Source organism: Hemicordylus capensis, chromosome 1, assembly GCF_027244095.1.
Source record: "Hemicordylus capensis ecotype Gifberg chromosome 1, rHemCap1.1.pri, whole genome shotgun sequence".
NCBI lineage: Eukaryota > Metazoa > Chordata > Lepidosauria > Squamata > Cordylidae > Hemicordylus > Hemicordylus capensis.
Genome location: NC_069657.1, coordinates 126722352 through 126742306, shown reverse-complemented (window position 1 = coordinate 126742306; position 19955 = coordinate 126722352). Strand labels below are relative to the sequence as shown.

General features: G+C 43.8%; 1 protein-coding gene across 4 annotated transcripts in view; it reads right to left on the bottom strand.

The window, feature by feature from the left end:
• The window catches only part of CARS1 (cysteinyl-tRNA synthetase 1), a 69032-nt gene that overhangs the window by 23290 nt on the left and 25787 nt on the right, over positions 1–19955 (bottom strand). For all 4 annotated transcript variants that reach the window (XR_008313707.1, XM_053285489.1, XM_053285491.1 and 1 more), the window contains 8 exons: positions 19651–19800; positions 18616–18756; positions 16984–17072; positions 15898–16019; positions 15702–15814; positions 13911–14039; positions 6515–6644; positions 6192–6295 (listed from right to left, as the gene is read on the bottom strand). Coding sequence is in view for 3 of the 4 variants with exons in the window: in XM_053285489.1 (XP_053141464.1) it covers positions 6192–6295; positions 6515–6644; positions 13911–14039; positions 15702–15814; positions 15898–16019; positions 16984–17072; positions 18616–18756; positions 19651–19800 (978 nt within the window). In the remaining variant the exon portion in view is untranslated. The remainder of the gene's footprint in view (positions 1–6191; positions 6296–6514; positions 6645–13910; positions 14040–15701; positions 15815–15897; positions 16020–16983; positions 17073–18615; positions 18757–19650; positions 19801–19955) is intronic.

Sequence of the window (19955 nt, the reverse complement as noted above, 5' to 3'; positions counted from 1 at the left end):
TACTTTTGTAAACTGAGACTACCATACAACCCTCTTTGCAACATATAAGCCTTTTTGGATAAATCCAATTATCACATAGGGTGGCAATGCATATGACCTTTCATAAACACTAAAAATATAACCCCCTAAACAGTTATAGAAATCTATTTGTATTTTTGTAACCTCACTTTTATGTTATTGTTTTTCTCTTTGCACTTTCTCTTGAGAATTGTTAAAATGCAAATAAAAAGCTAGATTCTTAAAAAGTTATTTGAAAGGTTTTACTGGATACTAATATTTCAAGCCCCAAATGCTACGGGTTCAGTCTTGACTAGCATTTGTACCTGTGCAACAACACATCCACTTGCAAAAGGAGAGATGAGATTTCTATCAACTCCCCCCTCCATCAGCAGCCTCCCACATCATATCCCACACCATTCCTAAGGGTCTCTCATCCCTCAGAACTGGCTTTTGGTGGGGCACTGAGGATTGAAGGATAGAAAAATAGCGTGAGAAATACCCATTCCTCAAGCAGTGTGCCACTCACAGTTCTCTGGATTCAAGCCAATGTCTGGTGTGTGTTTTTAACAGCGTCTACTATTGGATAGCACCTAGATGGCTAATCTCTTCACTTTTTAAAAAGAGATAAGTGGTCTAACTTGAAAGCTGTCTATACCTGGGTACTAATTATTATTTCTGTAGAACATTGGGAATGACTTCCTTTTTATCACTACTGTCCAACTGGTCTTGAACCAGCATAGGGAGCTTGATCTGTAAAAGAGGTGTAGGTGTATGCACATATTTTATATCTAGATCTAGATCTAGAGCTAGATCTAGATCTAGAGCTACACACACACATCCCATACAAGCCAATGGAGTGATGAAACTGTTTAGACCAAATGACTGTTCAATTCATTTCAGGTTTTTTTCAAGAGAACGACTTGCAAAACTGCAATACTGTGAGAGCATTGCAAGTGAACATCTGGGGCTTTTTTAGTTTAGAAAAAAGACGACTGTGGGGAGACATGATATAGGTCTATAAAATAATACATGGTGCGGAGAAAGTGGATAAAGAGAAATTCTTCTACCTCTCCCATAACACTAGAACCTCATTTCATGGGTCATCCCATGAAATTGATTGCCAGAAAATCTAGGACCCACAAACAGAAGTACTTTTTCACACAACGCATAATCCACTTGTGGAATTCTCTGCCATGAGATGTGGTGACGGCCAACAGCCTGGATGGCTTTAAGAAGGATTGGGATAACTTTGTGGAGGAGAGGTCTATCAACAGCTACTAGTCAGAGGGCTGTGGGCCACCTCCAGCCTCAAAGGCAAGATGCCTCTGAGTACCAGTTGTAGGGAGTAACAGCAGGAGAGAGGGCATGCCCTCAACTCCTGCCTGTGGCTTCCGGTGGCATCTGGTGGGCCACTGTGCGAAACAGGATGCTGGACTAGATGGGCCTGATCCAGCAGGGCTGTTCTCGTGTTCTTATGAACATGCAGATTGCACGTCATTTCCACTCTTGAATACTGCTTCCCAGTCTTTGAAAAGCTATCTTACAGCTTGCGAAAAGTAATCACTAATGCTACATTAATGCTTCACTTAGGAACCAGAAGAACTGTGGAATGAAATCAAAGAAGTTGTTAAGGACGAATGTGAAAAGAGACTGCCAAAGACCAAGAAAGAGAAGAAAGCAAAATGGATGTCAGAACAGACAACGGAAATTGCCAAGAAGAGGAGAGAAGCCAAAGTCAAGAAAGATAAAGACCTCAGGAAGGAACTTAATAGGGAGTTTCAGAAAGCTGTTAGAAGAGATAAGGAGCAGTACTACAATGACATCTGTAAAGACCTTGAGGATTGAAATAGACACAGAAAAACAAGGCAAGTTTTCCAAAAGATCTCTGACCTCAGAGGGAGGTTCCAACCTTGAATTGGTGTGTTAAGGGATGGCAAAGGACAGATAGTAACTGATTAAGAGAAGATCAAATAGAGATTGAAGGCGTATACTGAAAATCTGTACAGCAGGGACGTCAACATCCAAGGTACTCTAGAATATATACCCTACTTGCAAGAATCTCTAGTATGAGAAGGTGAAGTTAGATCAGCACTCTGGTCATTATCAAGTTGGAAGGCTACAGGAATTGATGGAATATGGCAGGCAACAGAAGAAGAAACAGGGCTCTAACTAAACTATGCCAGCAAATTTGGAGAACAACACAGTGGCCAACAGACTGGAAGAGGTCAGTCTACATACCCATACCAAGGAAAGGAGACTTAACAGATTGTGCAAACTATCGTACAATATCCTTAATTTCATATGCTAGCAAAATAATGTTCAGGATCATCCAATGCAGATTAGAGCCCTACGTGGAAAGGGAAATGCCAGATGTTCAAGCTGGTTTCAGAAAAGGCCGGGGAACAAGAGACATCATTGCTGATGTATGCTGGATAATTGAGAAAGTCAAAGAATACCAGAAAGAAGTCAATATGTGCTTTACTGACTACAGAAAAGCCTTTGATTGCATCGACCATGTCAAAGTTGTGGAATATCCTTAGGAAAATGGGCATCCCAGAACATCTCATAGTTCTCATGAGAAACCTATACACAGGACAGGAAGCCACAGTCCAGACGGAACATGGTGAAACAGACTTGTTCCAGATCGACAAAGGAGTAAGACAAGGCTGTATACTTTCTCCCTCTTTATTCAATTTATATGCTGAACATATACTGAGAGAAGCTGGATTGGAAGAAGATGAGTGTGGTTTTAAAGTTGGAGGAAGAAACATCAATAACCTGCGCTATGCTGATGACACCAACCTGATAGATGAGAATGTGGGTAGGGATGTGCACGGAACTGCAGCAGGGCGGTTCGATTCTATTGGCCGCTTTAAGGGTGGGGGAGGGCACACACCTTCCCACTGCTTTTCCCCTGCTGGTGCTTGTTGCTGGTAAAAACCTTCGGGGCAGAAGCGTACCAGAGGTGGCCAAAAGTACCGGTTGCGTGTGCACATCAGACGGGCATGCGCACCCAGTACTTCCAGCCACTTGCAGCCGAGGAGAGGGAATGGGCGGCAGGGAGGTACACTGCTGCCCTGAAGGTTTTTACCAGCAACGAGCGCCGGTGGAGGGAAAGCAGTGGGAGGGGTAAGTGCAACCTCCCGTGCCCTTAAAGCTGCACCCCCCCCCAAGCACCAAACTTTGAACCCCTCCAGTGTTCAAACCTGTTCAGAGGCCCAAAAAAGGGCCTTTGAGCAGGTTCAAGCACATCCCTAAATGCAAATGATCTGCAAGCTCCGGTAATGAAAGTCAAGGAGCACAGTGAAAAGATGGGACTACGACTAAATGTAAAGAAGACTAAACTAATGACAATGGGTACAGCAACCAGTCTCAGAACCAACAATGAAGACATTGAAGTGGTGGATAGCTTCTGCCTTTTAGGATCGACCATCAACAGTAAAGGATCCAGCAGTCAAAGAAATATGCCACAGACTAGCACATGGTAGGGTTGCAATGAAGGCCTTGGAAAGGATATTTAGATGCCGTGACATGTCTACACCCACAAAGATTAGAATCGTTCAGACAATGGTTTTTCCTGTGATACTCTATGGATGCGAAAGCTGGACTCTGAAGGCGCAGAAAAGAAAAAGTGTTTATGCTTTTGAACTTTGGTGCTAGAGAATACTTTTGAGGATACCATGGACAGCCAGGAAAACAAACAAATGGATCATAGGACAAATCAATCAAGAATTTTCACTCAAGGCACAAATGACCAGGCTCAAACTAACATACTTTGGACACATTATGCGAATAGCCAGCTCCCTTGAGAAGTCCATAATGCTGGGGAAAGTCGAAGGAAAGAGAAGAAGAGGATGACCAGCAGCAAGGTGGAAGGACTTGATTACGACAGCAATGAATGCACCACTGAGAGACCTTAAAGGCCAAGTTGAAAACAGATCATCCTGGAGAGAATCTATCTCTATGTGGTCGCTAAGGGTCGACACCGACTTGACGGCACTTAATCAATCAAGGAACAGAGGGCCTTTTGTAGCTGATTTCATTTCTAAAACTATAGCTTTAAGGAGAGTCCCAACAATGCTACAGACTGACCTAGGATATTATTGTCAGTGGAACCAGCTTCAGCTGTTTAAAATGACAATTTTCCCATCTAAAGAAGCCTCTTAAATGGGAAAAGAATGACAAGGCTATGTTCAAATAGTTCTCTCTCTTTGTTAGTTTAAATCTGCCACTAGCTTTAATTCTGATCATGTACAAAATATTGAGGCTGTTCTTACGACAAGAGCTGTCTGGGTTTCCCCAGGCAGCTCATGTCATCTGGAGTGCCAGGAGCAGAAGGCTCCGAGCTGCTCCAGAAGAGGGTAAAACTAACCCGACTTTTTTTTTTTTTTAAGCCCGAATTTTTATACGGCGTTTTCACCTCTGGCTAATTTTATCTTGGTAGGTGATCATGTGAACAATCACCTCTGGGTAAAAAGGCTTCTGCCCAACCTGCCACATTTCTGGCAGCTAACTGGGGGTTGCGGGTGGGCAGAGGGGAAAGAGTGGCTTCCCCAAGTGCAGCAGTTTCTCTAATGAGAGCAGCCATAGGAACACAGGAAGCTGCCATATCAAGTCAGACCCTTTGTCCATCTAGCTCAGTACTGTCCACACAGACTGGCAGAGGCTTCTCCAAGGTTACAGGCAGGAGTCTCTCTCAGCCCTTTCTTGGAGATGCCAGGGAGGGAACTTGGAGCCTTCTGCATGCAAGTACGCTGATGCTCTTCCAAGAGCAGCCCCATCCCCTGAGGGGGAATATCTTGCAGTGCTCAGAAATGTAGTCTTCCATTCACATGCAACCAGGGTGGATCCTGCTTAGCAAAGGGGACAATTTATGCTTGCTACCATAAGACCATCTCTCCTCCTCCAGCTCGTGGTGCGGGGCACTCTGAGATGCAGGAGAGGAACTCCTCCCGCTCCCAGCTTTTGCCTTCGCCATGCCGCCACTTGTGTGGGCTCACGGTGCAGTTATGGCAAAGATGACGCCGCTTGTCTGCTGGGGAAGGCAGGTGAGCTCCTGCCTTCCCTGCAGACCTCCCCAGCAGCAGCATGGGGAGAAATTACATGGTCAATTGGAGGGTGCTATTTCTGCACATTCCTGTCGCAGGTCTGTTAGTAGGCTGGTGATCTACCAGCCATGTATTTTGGCTGTCAAGTGCCTGGCAACTCTGTGTTTTTGCCACTCCAGAAAGGTGATGGGCTGTGTTTGGCTTTCTGGGACAAGCTGGGTAGGCCACCTCATCATATTATGCTGCAGTCATTACATAGAAAGAGAACACCTTAAAGAGCCTTTCATTTGACTGCTCTGGGGTTATCAGAGAATGAAAGATGGTTTCTAAAAGAGAAAAAGAAACTTGCCTGTAGGGCTGCCTCCTTTCCAGTAAAGGGCATGGGGCAGGGTGGGACGAGAAGATGGGAAGAGTAGTACAATGGGGCAATGAGCACAAAAGAAATGAGAAGGACCACCTCCTCAAATACTATTTGGAATACTGAGGCCACAGTTCCAAAGCACCGAGAAAGCCCCATTGGACAAAACTGAACTTATTTCCAAGTACACATGCATAGGACTCTGCTATTACAGTTAAGCTGGAACTCAAATCTAGGTATTCTGTGTCCAAAACTTTATGTCCTTGATTAGATCATGGTGCTTGACATCTTGACTAAATCTACTAAAGGAAGCCCCATAGAAATTAAAAGGATGAGTTTGGCATGCCAGGTTAGGCATCCCATTTCAGTCTGATGTCCTCAAGCAAATTTAGTCAAGATGTCAGCCAGTGGCTTTTGAGAATATTAACTCTCCAAAATGAAGGGGGTTTTGTTTGTTTGGTTTGGTTTTAAAGTTAAACTCATTACTGAAATTCAGTGGCTGACATGCTGTGCAAGAGTACGAGGACAGAACAACAGCTCCGCCCTTGCAGGGGGCCTTGAATGCTTGTTCCACTGAGCCAGTGCGTGGGAATGGGGATCAGGCAGTGATGTTTACTTCTCTCCCCTCCCTGCTAAGGCCCCTTTCACTGCCAGAAATATGTCTCTGAGGGTTGCAGGTCCTTATTTTCCCCATGAGGCCAGCAGCAGAGAACACCTGGTACTCGTTTGCATTGTGTCCCAAGATCTGAACAGTACAAAAATGTGAAGATGGAACATTAACTTACATTCATGAATTTCTCATACTGAATAGCAGACTCCATGGTGTTGTTTGAATAGTCCAGTGTATCCTTCCAAGAATGCATGAGAAAAGCTAGCCGTAGTTGCCGAGCTGTTTGAAACAAGTGCAAAAGTGCAATACAATTAACTATTGTAAAAAACTGCAATAATAATTGCAGTAAAAAAAGAAAACACTAGCTGCCAATCCCTCACTTTTAGCAGAAACTGTACATCAGGTAAAACAAAAATTAGTTACATAAGCTTTCTACCCAGTTTTCTTTAAAATGAAATATTGGAAAGTGCTTCTTGCTTAACAAAAGAAAGAACTTACCTGTATGCTTTTTAAGGGCATCTTTGATAGTAATGAAGTTTTTCAAAGATTTGGACATCTTACAGCCAGCAATTGTCAAGTGCCCTGTGTGCAGGAAATAGCGAACCCAGCAATCATTCTCAAAGTAAGCCTACAAAAAAACATATGCACAAAACGTGTTGGCACACATTCTTTTAAACTATGTTTAAACTTAGGGATGGGGGCAGAAAAACAAATGAAAAACATGGAGATATATAAACTGAATCATGGTGGGAAGAAGACATACAGTAGTATATTACTGAAGCTGAACTTAGATTTCAGATTCAAACACAGAGAACTTAAAAAAGGATACTACTTCATAATTACATCTGACCAGAATGATACATGTCTCTCAGGAAATAATTTAACTGACATTTAACCAATGGAATTTCTCCCACAAATGAGATAAATGGAAGCTATTCTTCACTTTAACAGTTTGATTTATCTTGCTTATTAGAGGTATGGAGTTGTTTTGTTAACGTGTGCATTAATACCATGGACCATGTTTTTTTGACACCAAAATTCTATTGTAGGAAATTCCTGACTTTTCCACTGGCATGTTATGCTTGATTCATTTTAAATATGAACACTCATCAGATTGCAGCAGTATGAAGATAAATTAAGAAAACCTTTACCTATACCCTCTTTATTTAGAATGGAGAAACATGATGCCTACCTATGTTTTAGGTGAGATATCTACTATTCAACATGTGGCTGCTGAAACTATGTATCCCTAAATCAGTGTTTCCCAGACTTTAGATGCCTGGGACACATTTGTTTTCTAGATTAAAAGTGAGAGGCACACTTCACTCAAGAAACAAAGAGATAACTATATTTTCTCAGTCAGCTCCCAAAACAATGGATAAGCATCATAGTTGTAAAAACAGGTTGCTTACCTGTAACAGGTGAACATAGGACGCTGCCTTATACTGAGTCAGATCATTGGTCCATCTAGCTGAGTATTATCTTTACAGACTGGCAGCGGCTTCTCCAAGGTTGCAGGCAAGAATCTCTCTCAGCCCTATGTTGGAGAAGCCAGGGAGGGAACTTGGAACCTTCTGCTCTTCCCAGAGTGGCTCCATCCCCTGAGGGAAATATCTTGCAGTGCTCACACTTCTGTCTCCCATTCATATGCAACCAGGACGGACCCTACTTAACTAAGGGAACAAGTCTGTTTGCTACCACAAGACTAGCTCTCCTCCTTAATCTTTACTACCAGATCCTTAAAGGTGATCTGGTAGTAATCCTGTAATGTTCATAAAAAGGCACGAAACACTTTGGGTAGAATTTGTTAGCTCCTTGCAGCACCAACCAACTACCCACTGCACATGCCTCACGCTTGCTCATATTGGCAGTTTGGTGCCTCATAGTCCAGTTTCTTGATGGCTGCTCCAATGCAGCCTTCCCTTTAAATGTGTGGACATGGATAATTTTGCTTGCAGTATCTGATGCATGGATGGATGGGTGGGTTTTATGAATGTTACCGGACCACTGCCAGATCACCTGTTACAAGGTGATCTGCAGTTACATCTGCAGTTTAACTGTCTTCCCCAGCAGATGTTTCTGAAAAGACTTTAGTGCCTGAAAACCTGTGAGCAGTTCCAGAAAATTTATATGCAAAACCTTCCAGAGCTCCTGAGCCTCCAGGTCTGAAATGTGAACCCCCCAGCCTATTAAGAGAGGCATCTGACGTTATAAAAATCTCCAGTATAGGAACACTGAATGGTGTCCCATCTAGAAGGTTTATGTCTTTCATCCACCACAACAGCAAATTCAGAACGGAGTTTGGCATGCATAGATGAACAGCATTGTAGAACTGGAAAAGGTGCAGAAGAGGGCAACCAAGATGATCAGGGGCCTAGAGCACCTTCCTTATGAGGCAAGACTACAGCACCTGGGGCTTTTTAGTTTAGAAAAAAAAGATGAGTACGGGGAGACATGACAGAGATCTACAAAATCATGTATGGTGTGGAGAAAGTGAAGAGAGAGAAATTTTTCTCCCTCTAACATAACATTAGAACCAGGGGTCATCCCCTGAAATTGATTGCCACGAAATTTAGGACCAAAAATGGAAGTACTTTTTCACACAACACATAATCCACTTGTGGAATTCTCTGCCATAAGATATGGTGGCAGCCAACAACCTGGATGGCTTTAAGAGTGGTTTGGATAACTTCGTGGAGGAGAGGTCTATCAATGGCTACTAGTTGGAGGGTGACAGACCACCTCCAGCCTCAAAGGCAGGATGCCTCTGAATACCAGTTGCAGGGGAATAACAGCAGGAAAGAAGCATGCCCTCAACTCCTGCCTGTAGGCTTCCAGCAGCATCTGGTGGGCCACTGTGTGAAACAGGATGCTGGACTAGATGGGCCTTGGGCCTGATTCAGCAGGGCTGTTCTTATGAAGGTTCTGGCTGTCCACATTCAGTCAGAATGCTGCGAAGTACCACTGTTGCAGTTTCCACATGTGTAATCTGGCATAGTGGACTGTGGCCGTGCAGGAGGCCATCAGACCAATTAACACTTGAATTGTCTGAGCCCTTTGTACCTGACTCAATTGCATCGCTAGAATCAATTTCCGAATCCTTAGAAAACGGTCTTCTGGCAGGTAGGCTCTCTGCTGAACCATATCTAGAACTGCACCTATGTACTGCAGTCTTTTGACAGGTACTAAGTGGGAATTCTTCCAACTGATTTGGATGCCAACCTTTCCAGGAGAGTAGTCATGCAAGTTATCTGGGAAAGTAACTCTTTTCTTGTTTTCACTGTCTGAAGCCAGTCATTGAGGTAGGGGAAAACCATCACATCTGTGCGTAAATGTGCCACCACAACAGCCATGCATTTGGTAAATACTCTTGGTGCTGTCACCAGACCAAAAGGTAGCACATTGTACTGTACTGGTAAATGTTCTTGCCCACCATAAACTTCCGATAATTTCTGTGACTTTCCTGTATGCCGATGTGAAAATACATGTCCTTTAGGTACAACGCTGCTACCCATTCCTCCTTGTGTAGAAGAGGCAGGATAGCTTGCAACGTAATCATCCAGAATGTTCTCACACTGACATACAGATTCAGCCATCGCTGGTTCATTATAGGGCGAATGCCCCCATCCCATCTATGGATTTGAAAGGACCGGGTGTAGAATCCCCCATGTCTGCTTGCCCACTGTACTGGAGAAATCGCACCCTTCTCTAGCAGTGTCTCCACTTCCTCCATCAACGTTGTTGTTTTCAGTGTGTACTTCATGCCCGCATAGACTGGCAATGTTTTTAACTCGATGGCATAACTGGTCTGGACTATCCCAAGTACCCACCGATCTGTTGTTATATAGTGCCATGCTTGAGCATTACTTGCCAGTCTGATGTTGTGACCGGCATTGATGTTTGATGTTATTACTGGAGACATCAGTGGTGTTGTTGATGTCACTGCTGTAAGGGAAGGGGGTGTTGTCCCTCCCATCAGTTGCTGTACACAAGGGCTCACTAAGCAATCAAAGATTAGACTGCTGGGGAGCTTTACCACAAGCCCCCTGGTTGTTCTTATTCTTTTGGCAGTATGTTTTAAAATTATATTTCTGGAAAGGTTTCCAGAAATCCTTGTTTACGACCATATAGTTGATATCCGGACATTGCAAAAGTTCTGAGGTCTAGACGCAACGGCGGTCTAAAAGAAACTGAGAGAGACATGCCCCAACTGCTTGAGATAACGGAAGTACGGACCACATGCAGGAGCTAGTCAATCTATCTGCGAGGTCCTTGCACAAGCGCAGAACCCATTCCTTATGAATGCAATGGGTCACGATCCAGATCCATGCATGTCTAGCTAGCGAGACTCTGTTTCTGCTAAGTGCTTGACATTACTAAGTTGTTGTCTTGTTGCTGAAGTCATTTTGGCTAATGTGTCAGTAACCTGCTTTTGGAACTCTTCTGGTGTCACCAGGGGCGTAACTATCATAGGACAAGGGGAGACAGTTGTCTGGGGGCCCACTGCCTTGGGGCCCACCCGAGGCAAGTCACATGACTGACTCCCCCAGCTGCACACCCACTCGGGCTTCCTTCGGTTCTATTCATCCTCTGAAATTGAAGTGAGTGTTACTATGCTTTGTTACCACTATTCAGCCTCATTTAAGATGTCTTTACTTCATGAGCTGAGCTTCGGGGCGGGGGGGGACTGGGTCCACTCCAACCATGCTACGCCCCTGGGTGTCACACTATATTTCTCTTGAAGGAGAGAGTCCTATAAGGAATGTGTGTACTTGGATAAAACACTCCATATAGTTGGTGATCTTAATACCTAGACATGCATTTCTATGTCTTACGGCCCAACACATCCAGCTTTCTCCCCTCTATCTGCTGGAGTGGAATGATGTCGTGACCCTTTAGCGGTGGATGCGCAGTCAACAACTAAGGAGTTCGGACTAAGATGTTTAAGCAAGTAATCATTCTCCTCTTCCTGTATTCTGTATACGCTTTCCAACCTCTTGGAAGTTGGTATTAAAATGGCACTTGCCAAGCCATTTTAGCAGCCTTCATTATGACCGGAAGCATAAGTAAGTATAGCGGTTGAGCTACATTTGTTTTCTTCATAACATTAAATACAGGGTCATCCAGATCACTAACTTTTCATTTCCAGTGCAAACCAAGCACCTCTGCCATCTCCGCAATTTGGAGATAAGACTTCATTTCCTCCATTGGAGAATTGACGGTTCAGTTGGGACATCCTCCTTTGGGTCTGAATTGCGGCCAGTCGATTTTCATTCCGAAGAGTCAGACTCATAGTCATCCTCTGCAGAATGCACACCCAACTTATTAGTGGAAGACGAATGGGCAGTGGCGTATTGCGGGGAAACGGCGCCCAGGGCAAGCTCTGGGCTGGCCCTGAAATGGCGCCCCCCCGCCGGCCCCCACATACCTGTGAGGGCGCGGCAGCGCCCCCCCAGCAGCAGATCGCGGTGGCGGCGATTCGGCGGCGGCGGGTCGCCTGCCGAGTGCGGCGGTGGCTGGCTGGCAGCAATGGGCTGCCTGTAGCGCTTCCCAACTGCGCAGGCACGCTCAGTTGGGAAGCAGCACTGGGCCAGAAGGCAGGCTCGGCGTCGCTCTGCTTGAACTTCTAGGCGGGCGATCCGCCGCCGCTCGGGCCGCGCTACAGGCAGCCCATCGCCACCAGCCAGCCACTGCTGCACTTGGCGGGCGACCCGCCACCACCACTCACCACCACCACATCACCGCACGCACGCCGCCACTCGGCGGGCGATCCGGGGGGGCGGGGAGGAGACACTTTTTGGCGCCCCCCCATGTGACCCGCTGGGGTGGCGCCCGGGGCACATGCCCCCCTGCCCCCCCCATCGTTACGCCCCTGCGAATGGGAGCCGGAACCTACACCCTTATCAGTCTCTGATTCTGCAGTGACTCGTGCTAATATTTGAATTGACATTTGAGTACTCCCAGTACACACTTTCTTCCTTACATCTCATTCCAAGCACATCTGAGTAGACATAGACCTTTGCCTTGCTGGCTTGAGTACCAACAGTGGCAAGGATGCTTGTATGCCAGCATCCTGACCCACCATAGATTGGTCTTATATTTGGTGTAGCAACAGGAGCATCCTGATTCAATATTCTCAGTGGAATTATTTGAGCAGCAATTTGTTTCATATGAAGTTTCACAATTCTAGGAGGAGTCATCTGTGTTGCAGTCTGGACCAGTTCCATACGCATTGTATATGTTTTCCATCTTTAAACTCTTGTGTAGTCAGCTGGGCACACCAGGGTGGAGTTTGTAGACATGTCACCCCATCCACCCACAGGCAATAAGACTGTCAAAGAAATCCTGGATTGAAAAGGAGTCACAGAAGGTTTCTTCATTGACATTGAACATCACCGGCAATTGATCTCTCCGCTCCAACATGAATGCAGAAACCGGAGTTCTGGGCATTGATGGGGATTGGTGTAGGGTAGGTGATGATGACAGAGAAGCTGCTCGATGCCGAAGTGCTGATGTCGATACTGTGGCATCCCTTCCTTTCTCCAGCATCGATTTCAATGGCGACAGATATGCTAGGAAGGGGTTGTAGTGCTAGGCACCGATAGATATCTCTCTCTTCGTTTCTTAAGGGGAGGAGAGACCAACTTGTCCCCTTGCCTCCACTTCCTATCCTTCTCTCAGTGGCAAGACAAACGTCCCTCTGGAACACTCCTACAAACTCCACCCCAACGTCTAAGGTCCCGGCATCAGGAATTTAGACTGCATTTGTATTGCAGTCCCTGATGTCGGTTTCAAAATCGCAGCCACTGCCTTTGGAGATTCAGAAGCACTCTTAGGCGTTAGGGCTTTCTCCAACAAAGCCACCCGTAAACATGCATCTCTATTTTTCAAAGTTTGTTTCAAGAACAAGCTGCAGACAGAGCATGCGGTGGTGTTATGCCCTTCCCCCAAACATAGGAGACAGCGGTCATGGCCATCCATAGAAGGGATCTTCCCCTTGCATCACGTGCACCTCTTAAAGGTGGCCTTTTCCCTAGGCATTGAGCTCGTAAAGGACATTCCGAAAATTGATAACTTTACCAGTCTGTAGTCAAACACTTTATATCATACCGCTGAGGTACCGTTGTCCATCAAATGAGGAATAATCTTCTCCAGTCCGACTCATACACAAGAAGTTATAGTAATGTTTCCAAAGGGTAGTCCGATAACAATTCCAGTCACAGTCCAAGTCAAAACCAATAAATATAGCAATTAAAAAAAATTTCTGAGGAGCCAAGAATGAATGAAGAACCGAACACATTGGCGGTCAGAAAGAAACTGGACTATGAGGCACCAAACCGCCAATATGAGAAAGCGCAAGGCACGCGCAGTGGGTGGTTGGTTGGCGCCATGAGGAGCTAATGAATCCTACCTGAAGTGTTCCGCACAGACACAGAACCCATTTTTATGTATGTTAACACATCATGACCCAGATCTGTCCTGTTACTATGGCCTCTGTATCCTGTCCTTCCCCTTGCTTAGTCAGTCAGGGCTGATGCACAAGACCATAGGTGCTGAGCAACAATACGTTTTCAGGATTACTCCACACTATAATTTTAAATGCAAATTAAAACCTGTGAGCTTCAAAAGGTTTGTTATCAATAGTGGCACTTAAAATAACTTTGAACAGTACTACAAATAATTTGAAGTTGACATAGCAGTGGTATTATTTCTCTTTTCAGTTTGAGCATTTGTATATTTGGTAACATCTTTTCTTCCAACAGCCAAAAACAACTTAATTAAATGGCTTCTCTCTGCTCTTTTCAATATTAGTTGGAGACGTTTCACTGGAGCCAAATGAAATTGATAGTTCTCACAGGACAATTGCAATATGCTAAGTGAATGAATCACCCACCTCAGACTGTGCTAACTCATTGTCATGGTGAGGAAATCGAAGATCAAAGCCCCCTCCATGAATGTCCATTGATTCTCCTAGAATGGATCCAGCCATTGCAGAACACTCAATGTGCCATCCTGGACGGCCCTGTTCAGAAATAAGATTAGTATTTTCTCCCATGATTACATCCCATTTAACATTCATCTTTATATTAAACAGTGAAGTACTTTCTTAAATGCAGAACTATCTTATGACCTGTAGCAGAGGTGGCCAGTGAAGGCAGCAGTGAGGGGGCGGAGGTGCAGGGAACCTTTAAAAAGTCATTACCAGCAATACTGCCAGCACCTGCAAGCACTCAGCATCCTGCACAGCTGCTGCTGTGGCTCCAGCACTCACCTGGCCTCTGCAGATGCACAGAGGCCATTTGCATGGTAAGCCTGGTGTTGACACCATGCTGACTAACATCTTGACCCACACAAATTGCCTCCATGTATGTGCTGGGGCCAGGTGAGTGCCAGAGCCATGGCAGCCACCACACGGGATGCCAGGCGGTAATGACTTTTAAAGAAGGTACCTTGCACTACCCTCCACACTGATCTTACTGGCTTCTGACTTGAATTCTGACTTGAATTCATTACACAAACTTTGCCATTGGAATGTTTAGGACGAGATGGAAGGGTTCCCCCTCCATAGCCTGGTTTAACAGGTTGAGGCTCCCAAAAGAATCTAAGCAATATACGAAGTTGACTGAAATGTTCTCAGTTTCATATTTTATTGCTTTCAAATTCTGGTTAGAACAAGCTGGGATTTGCCAGGTTTCAAATGTCACAGCAAATCCCAGCTTGTTATAAATCAGAATCAAGAGTAGAAACTTTTCTCCTCACACCCACAAAACAGGAGGGCAAAGTGTGCGAGCCGGAGGTTTGGGGCCATTGTGCAGAACCAGGATCAAACCACAGTTCTGCAAGACATTTGAACTGGATCACTGACTGTGGCACAAACTTTGGCTTTGGACACCACATTTTGAAAAGGTAATAGTCAGTACAAGGAGAGCACAACAATGAAATAGACTGTCATAAAAAGAGTATTACTAGGACCACTGGGGCAAGGGCAATAAGCAATGGGTCCCGATTGCAACCAAGCAGATACAAGGAGGCTATGAGGAAGAAGTCCTATTTATATAATATATATAAAATTTATAAGAATTACTAGGTCACAACTGTAGACAAGTGAGTTGGCAAAAATGGTAGACATTTCTATAAGGCAATAATATATCTTAAAGATTATTTAACTCTAAAAATCTTGCCAATGTCAAAAGCTGGCTTAATTACAGCGCTCAATTAAGACTAAAGTAAGCCCTAGGCAATAATGCTTTAGACGAATATTTGTCTTATCTATCCTTTGTGATGCTAACCTGCATCTTAAGTCAAGGGTGCACAGAGTAATACGTTTTAAAAGCAAGGCTAAGAGCTGTTCTTAAACTGGACCATTTGTTCTGAATATGTTTATTGTTAACTTATATGAATAATACATACACAGAGTGATTATTCCTAAGTGCCACAGCAATAGAAGTACAGATCAAAAATCCTGCTGCACATGTGGAAGGTGCTTCTCCTTGTGCTGGGGGAAGAAATACTCCTCCCCCTTGAAAACTGGTTCCAAACAGTAGGGGGACACTCCAGTGGCTTTTTTAGGGGAGATACAGGGGGCTGCAGATTAAAGGATAAGCAGTGCCCCCTCTACCTATGTGAATGAAACTACTTTCTGCTCATGCAGCGGGATCTTTCAAATCCAAGCTATAATCCTTACTTTTCCCCAAGGAGAATCCCACGAAGGTTCTCCTGGTTTGGAGGACTTCCACAAAGCAAAATCATTTGGAGAATGCTTCTCACTTAACCGATCTGCTGAGATGCTCAAGTCACCTATTTTTTAAAAAGGGAAAATGTTTGTCATATTCAGAAAACATTTAAAATTGTGTTTGCATATTCACTGGCAGTCATATTACCTTCACCCTCCTGAAGTGCCTTCTGATCTCCTACTGCTTCAGGGACCAACTTGGCATAGGAGTGTTTCTCAGATGCATCAAATTTCATTGTATCAAAATAGACAGATCCATTGGATACATAACTAGAAGACAAAACATACAATCTCACCAAAGTTCTATTAGCATCAAAATAGGCTCTCAAAAGTGTTACTATTATTGTATTTAAAGAATATAGTAAGTTTATTTCACTGCTTTCCATGGTGGGTTTCTAAAAGGATTCAGGAGGACTAAGATGCCAAAAGAAAATCTAAAATATTTGATAACATTGTTGCTATGGCCATCAAATATACTATGCACAAAAGAAGTTAAAGGAGCTTTGAGAAGGAACAATGTGATACTTAAAAATGTTCCCTTAAAGTGTTAATCCCCCCACCCACGCTTAATATCATTTACTAAGAAATATCAGGATGAAGATTTACACTGGAGCACTACACTGATATGAATTGGTATACCAGTATGAAGAGTTATTTTACTATCCACTGTTATCTTCTTCCAATATATATATTTTTAAAATCATTTCATTCACAAAATGATAGCACAAAATCATCGTTTGTATAGTTTCAAATGTAGAAACATAGTTTTAACAACATTAACATTGAACACAGACACCAGTGCAGGCTTTGAAGGCGTACAATATTGTCAAAACCCAGATTCCTGTTTTTTATTAACCAGTAGAAAAAAAACAAACCACTGACAAATGACTGATAATATTCATAGAAGGAGCTCATGCACTAAAGACCCTGGTTAATCCCTCCTAATTTTACTACAGTTCTTAATCTTATACCATCAGACACTGCTAACAATTTTAGAAGCTCCACCAGCAGAAATGTATACAGATAGCATCTTTGTTGCTAACAAAGGAGATGGCTTTTAACTTGGGTTGCCACCATATGACCCTTGTGTTAACTTCAGATCTTAGGATAAAGGTTTTGTGAGTGCAGAGTTTGGGTGATTTATGCTAGTCACACACACACACACACACACACACACACACACACACACACACACACACACACCAAAGGAAAATTAAGGCTAATCTATACTCACCCATATCCATTGCCCACAATCCTTTCAACAAATTCTACAATGTCTGGTATGTATTCACTAACACGAGTTAAGACATCTGGAGGTAGCACCTAGAAACAAACAATTGTAAGTGTTACACTGTATGATCTCTCGTGCCAGGCTTTCACAAAAACTTCTCCTCCAAAGTTAAGATTCTGTATTTGTGCATCACCAAGAAAATTGAGACAAAGACAAATGAAACTGGGACTTGCCCATCAAAACAAAGAGGCAGGCAGAACTGAACCTAGAAGGCCAGCACTGATGTTAGGGATGTGCACGGAACTGGTTGGGGGGGGCAGCTTTAAGGCGCGCGGGGGGGGGGCAAGGTTAAGAAACCCTGGCCTATGGCATTCAAGGCTGATTGTGAGGACAATTAAGAGTGTGCAGGTGTGTTTAAAGAATATCCTGTGCTGGGAAGGGCTTCCCAATAATTCTATCAAGAGTTTTGATGGGCACCTCTTCAAAGTTACATCACTAACTCATCCCAATTGTAATGGAGGCTGCAGATAAGAAACTTGTCTTATCTGTCTTTTCTCCCTGGCCTGATGGCCAGGTGTTTTTCTCTCTTTGTGAGAGGAAGAGGGGAGTTTAGATTTCATTCCAAGGCTGAAATGATCTTAGATGCCAGACACTTGCAGTAGCTAGTCCTGGGAGCCTGCTTAGCTGGGCACCCCTCATAGAGAGTGTGAAGCTAATCCCCTTTACAATTTGTGGGGCTTGTAGTCAAATCTAGGGGCAACCAGGCCACTGCCAACTAAGCGACCTGTCCCCATGTATAACAGACTGGGACCTCACATTGCAGTGCACCTTCTGAGCATAGTCAAAGTGCAATCTCCAAGCCTGTAGATGCAGTTGCAACCAGGGAGGCTTCTGGGCGTGAGCAGAATAAGCTCAGCCGGTAGCAGTGGCCCGTGTGCATGCATGCGGGCCACTTCCAGTATTATGCTGACGGGGGCGGCAAGAGGGTATACAGCTGACACACGACAATGGTTTTTGAAGAGGCGCCGGAGGGGGAAGCATGAAGGGGGCGGTAAGAGCACCCTCCCCATACCTTAAAGCTACCCCTGCCCCCGCATTCGAATGTGTGGGTTCCGAACCTGTTTGGCATTCTAGAAATAGAACGCCAAACAGGTTCATGCACATCCCTAATTGGTATAACTGCTGATGAAAGAAGAAGAATCCTTGATTTGCATTTCTCTATATTTTGGGCTCTCTGGGCATAAAAAACAGGTTGTTTACTTGTATCTGATGATCTGGAAATGAGCCACTGACATCCATAAGAACGGCGCAGAATCCATGGATGGCAATGGATCACAATCAAGTTCAATAACTTTTCACTATTTAAGTATCTGAAACCCAGTGTTCTCAAACTAATATTTGGTGTGGTGGGGAGGGAAACTTATTTAGCCACCAGTATGTAGTCTTAATAGGTCATCTTCATAGATGCTAAATCATATATCAAAATCTATCACTGTATCTGTGGCTTGAAACCTTTAACAATAGTCAAGCATTATATATTTGGTTTCTAGACCTTTTCATCTGTAATAAACAAGCACAAACAGTACTAGAATTCCACATCCTTTTACGTTTTTCTAGAAGAACATGCTTACTTACATTGAGAGCTGCCATATCTTTATGATAGTCTTCTTCCCAGAACTTGGGAAGCTTGGAAAATATAGAGTTGTCAGTTACCAGACTGCCCAACTTGGTGTCCAGCCACTCAGAGAGTATATCTTTTGCTTCTTGTAACAATATCTGAAAGATAACATTTATATAACTTAAACAGCTATATTTATTATGATTTATTATTTATTAACTACATTTTATACCATCTTTCTGCCTTGACAAAGACACCCAAAGTGGTTTACGATATTAAAAGAAGCAAATAACAGATTAATAAAACGTTGCTGTTGGGTCTTTTCAGGAGCCGAGGACATGAGCAACCTGGCCTGAGTGCATCCTTTCTTGCCTTCCGCTCAGGGCACACTGGTCTATATATATTATAATGCATAAGTCTTCATGATAAAGCCTAGATTGTGTTTGAAGAAATCTATAATGGGCATAGATCAGTGCCAGGATCCAGTAAAGCCCTTATGCACACACAAAGTGCTTTTACAATATGGTCTGTGAGCATTGCTGATTTCCCCATCTGGCAGTAGCTCCTCATGCTTTATGGATATAGATTCTAAAGTGCGCCTCCCCATCCCCACCCTGATATTTCAGAAGTGATTTGGGAGGTCCAGACTGCAGTAAAAAGGGGGGCCAAAAAGCCACTGTGAGCATGCGGCCCTTGGGATGCAGGCCCCGAGTATTAATTTGTTGTTGTTTTTTAATGCCAATTTTGTAGATTTAAATGGCGTCAAGAAATTTTGGGCAGCAATCCTTACTTGGCAATAAGCCCCACTGTCACAATGGAACTTACTTCAGAGTAACCATGCATAGGATTGTGCTAAAGTGACCTAAGGGGAACACCACACTTGTTGAAGTGGCCTCAAGGTTTTATACCTTTGGAAACTACTTACTAAAATAAGCCTCAGGCCTTTAAACTGTTGGAGGAATCTCAATTCCCTAATCCAAATTCTTTACTAAGAGCAGGCTGTTTCAGAAAACGACACAAAATCCACACATTCAAATGCATTCAGTACAAACCTCAGCATGTTGGTTGACTTTCATGTCAGAGAGTTTCTTTTGCAGTGCATTTTCTAGAGGTCCCACTGCAGCCTTCACTGCATTCTGAATCCTTTCCAGCATCTGTTTCTTATCAGGGTCAGTGGTTTCACTGAGTTTAGCTGAAAAGGGCTGATTTGAAATACATGGATTAATATATTAAACCCCATGAAAATTTATACAAGGTAACAAACAAGCACTGTAAACAAACATACCCTGTTTGTTGCAAGGTAACAAACAAGCACTGATTAGGGCCACCTTATCAAATATTTCTTTGAAGTGTACTT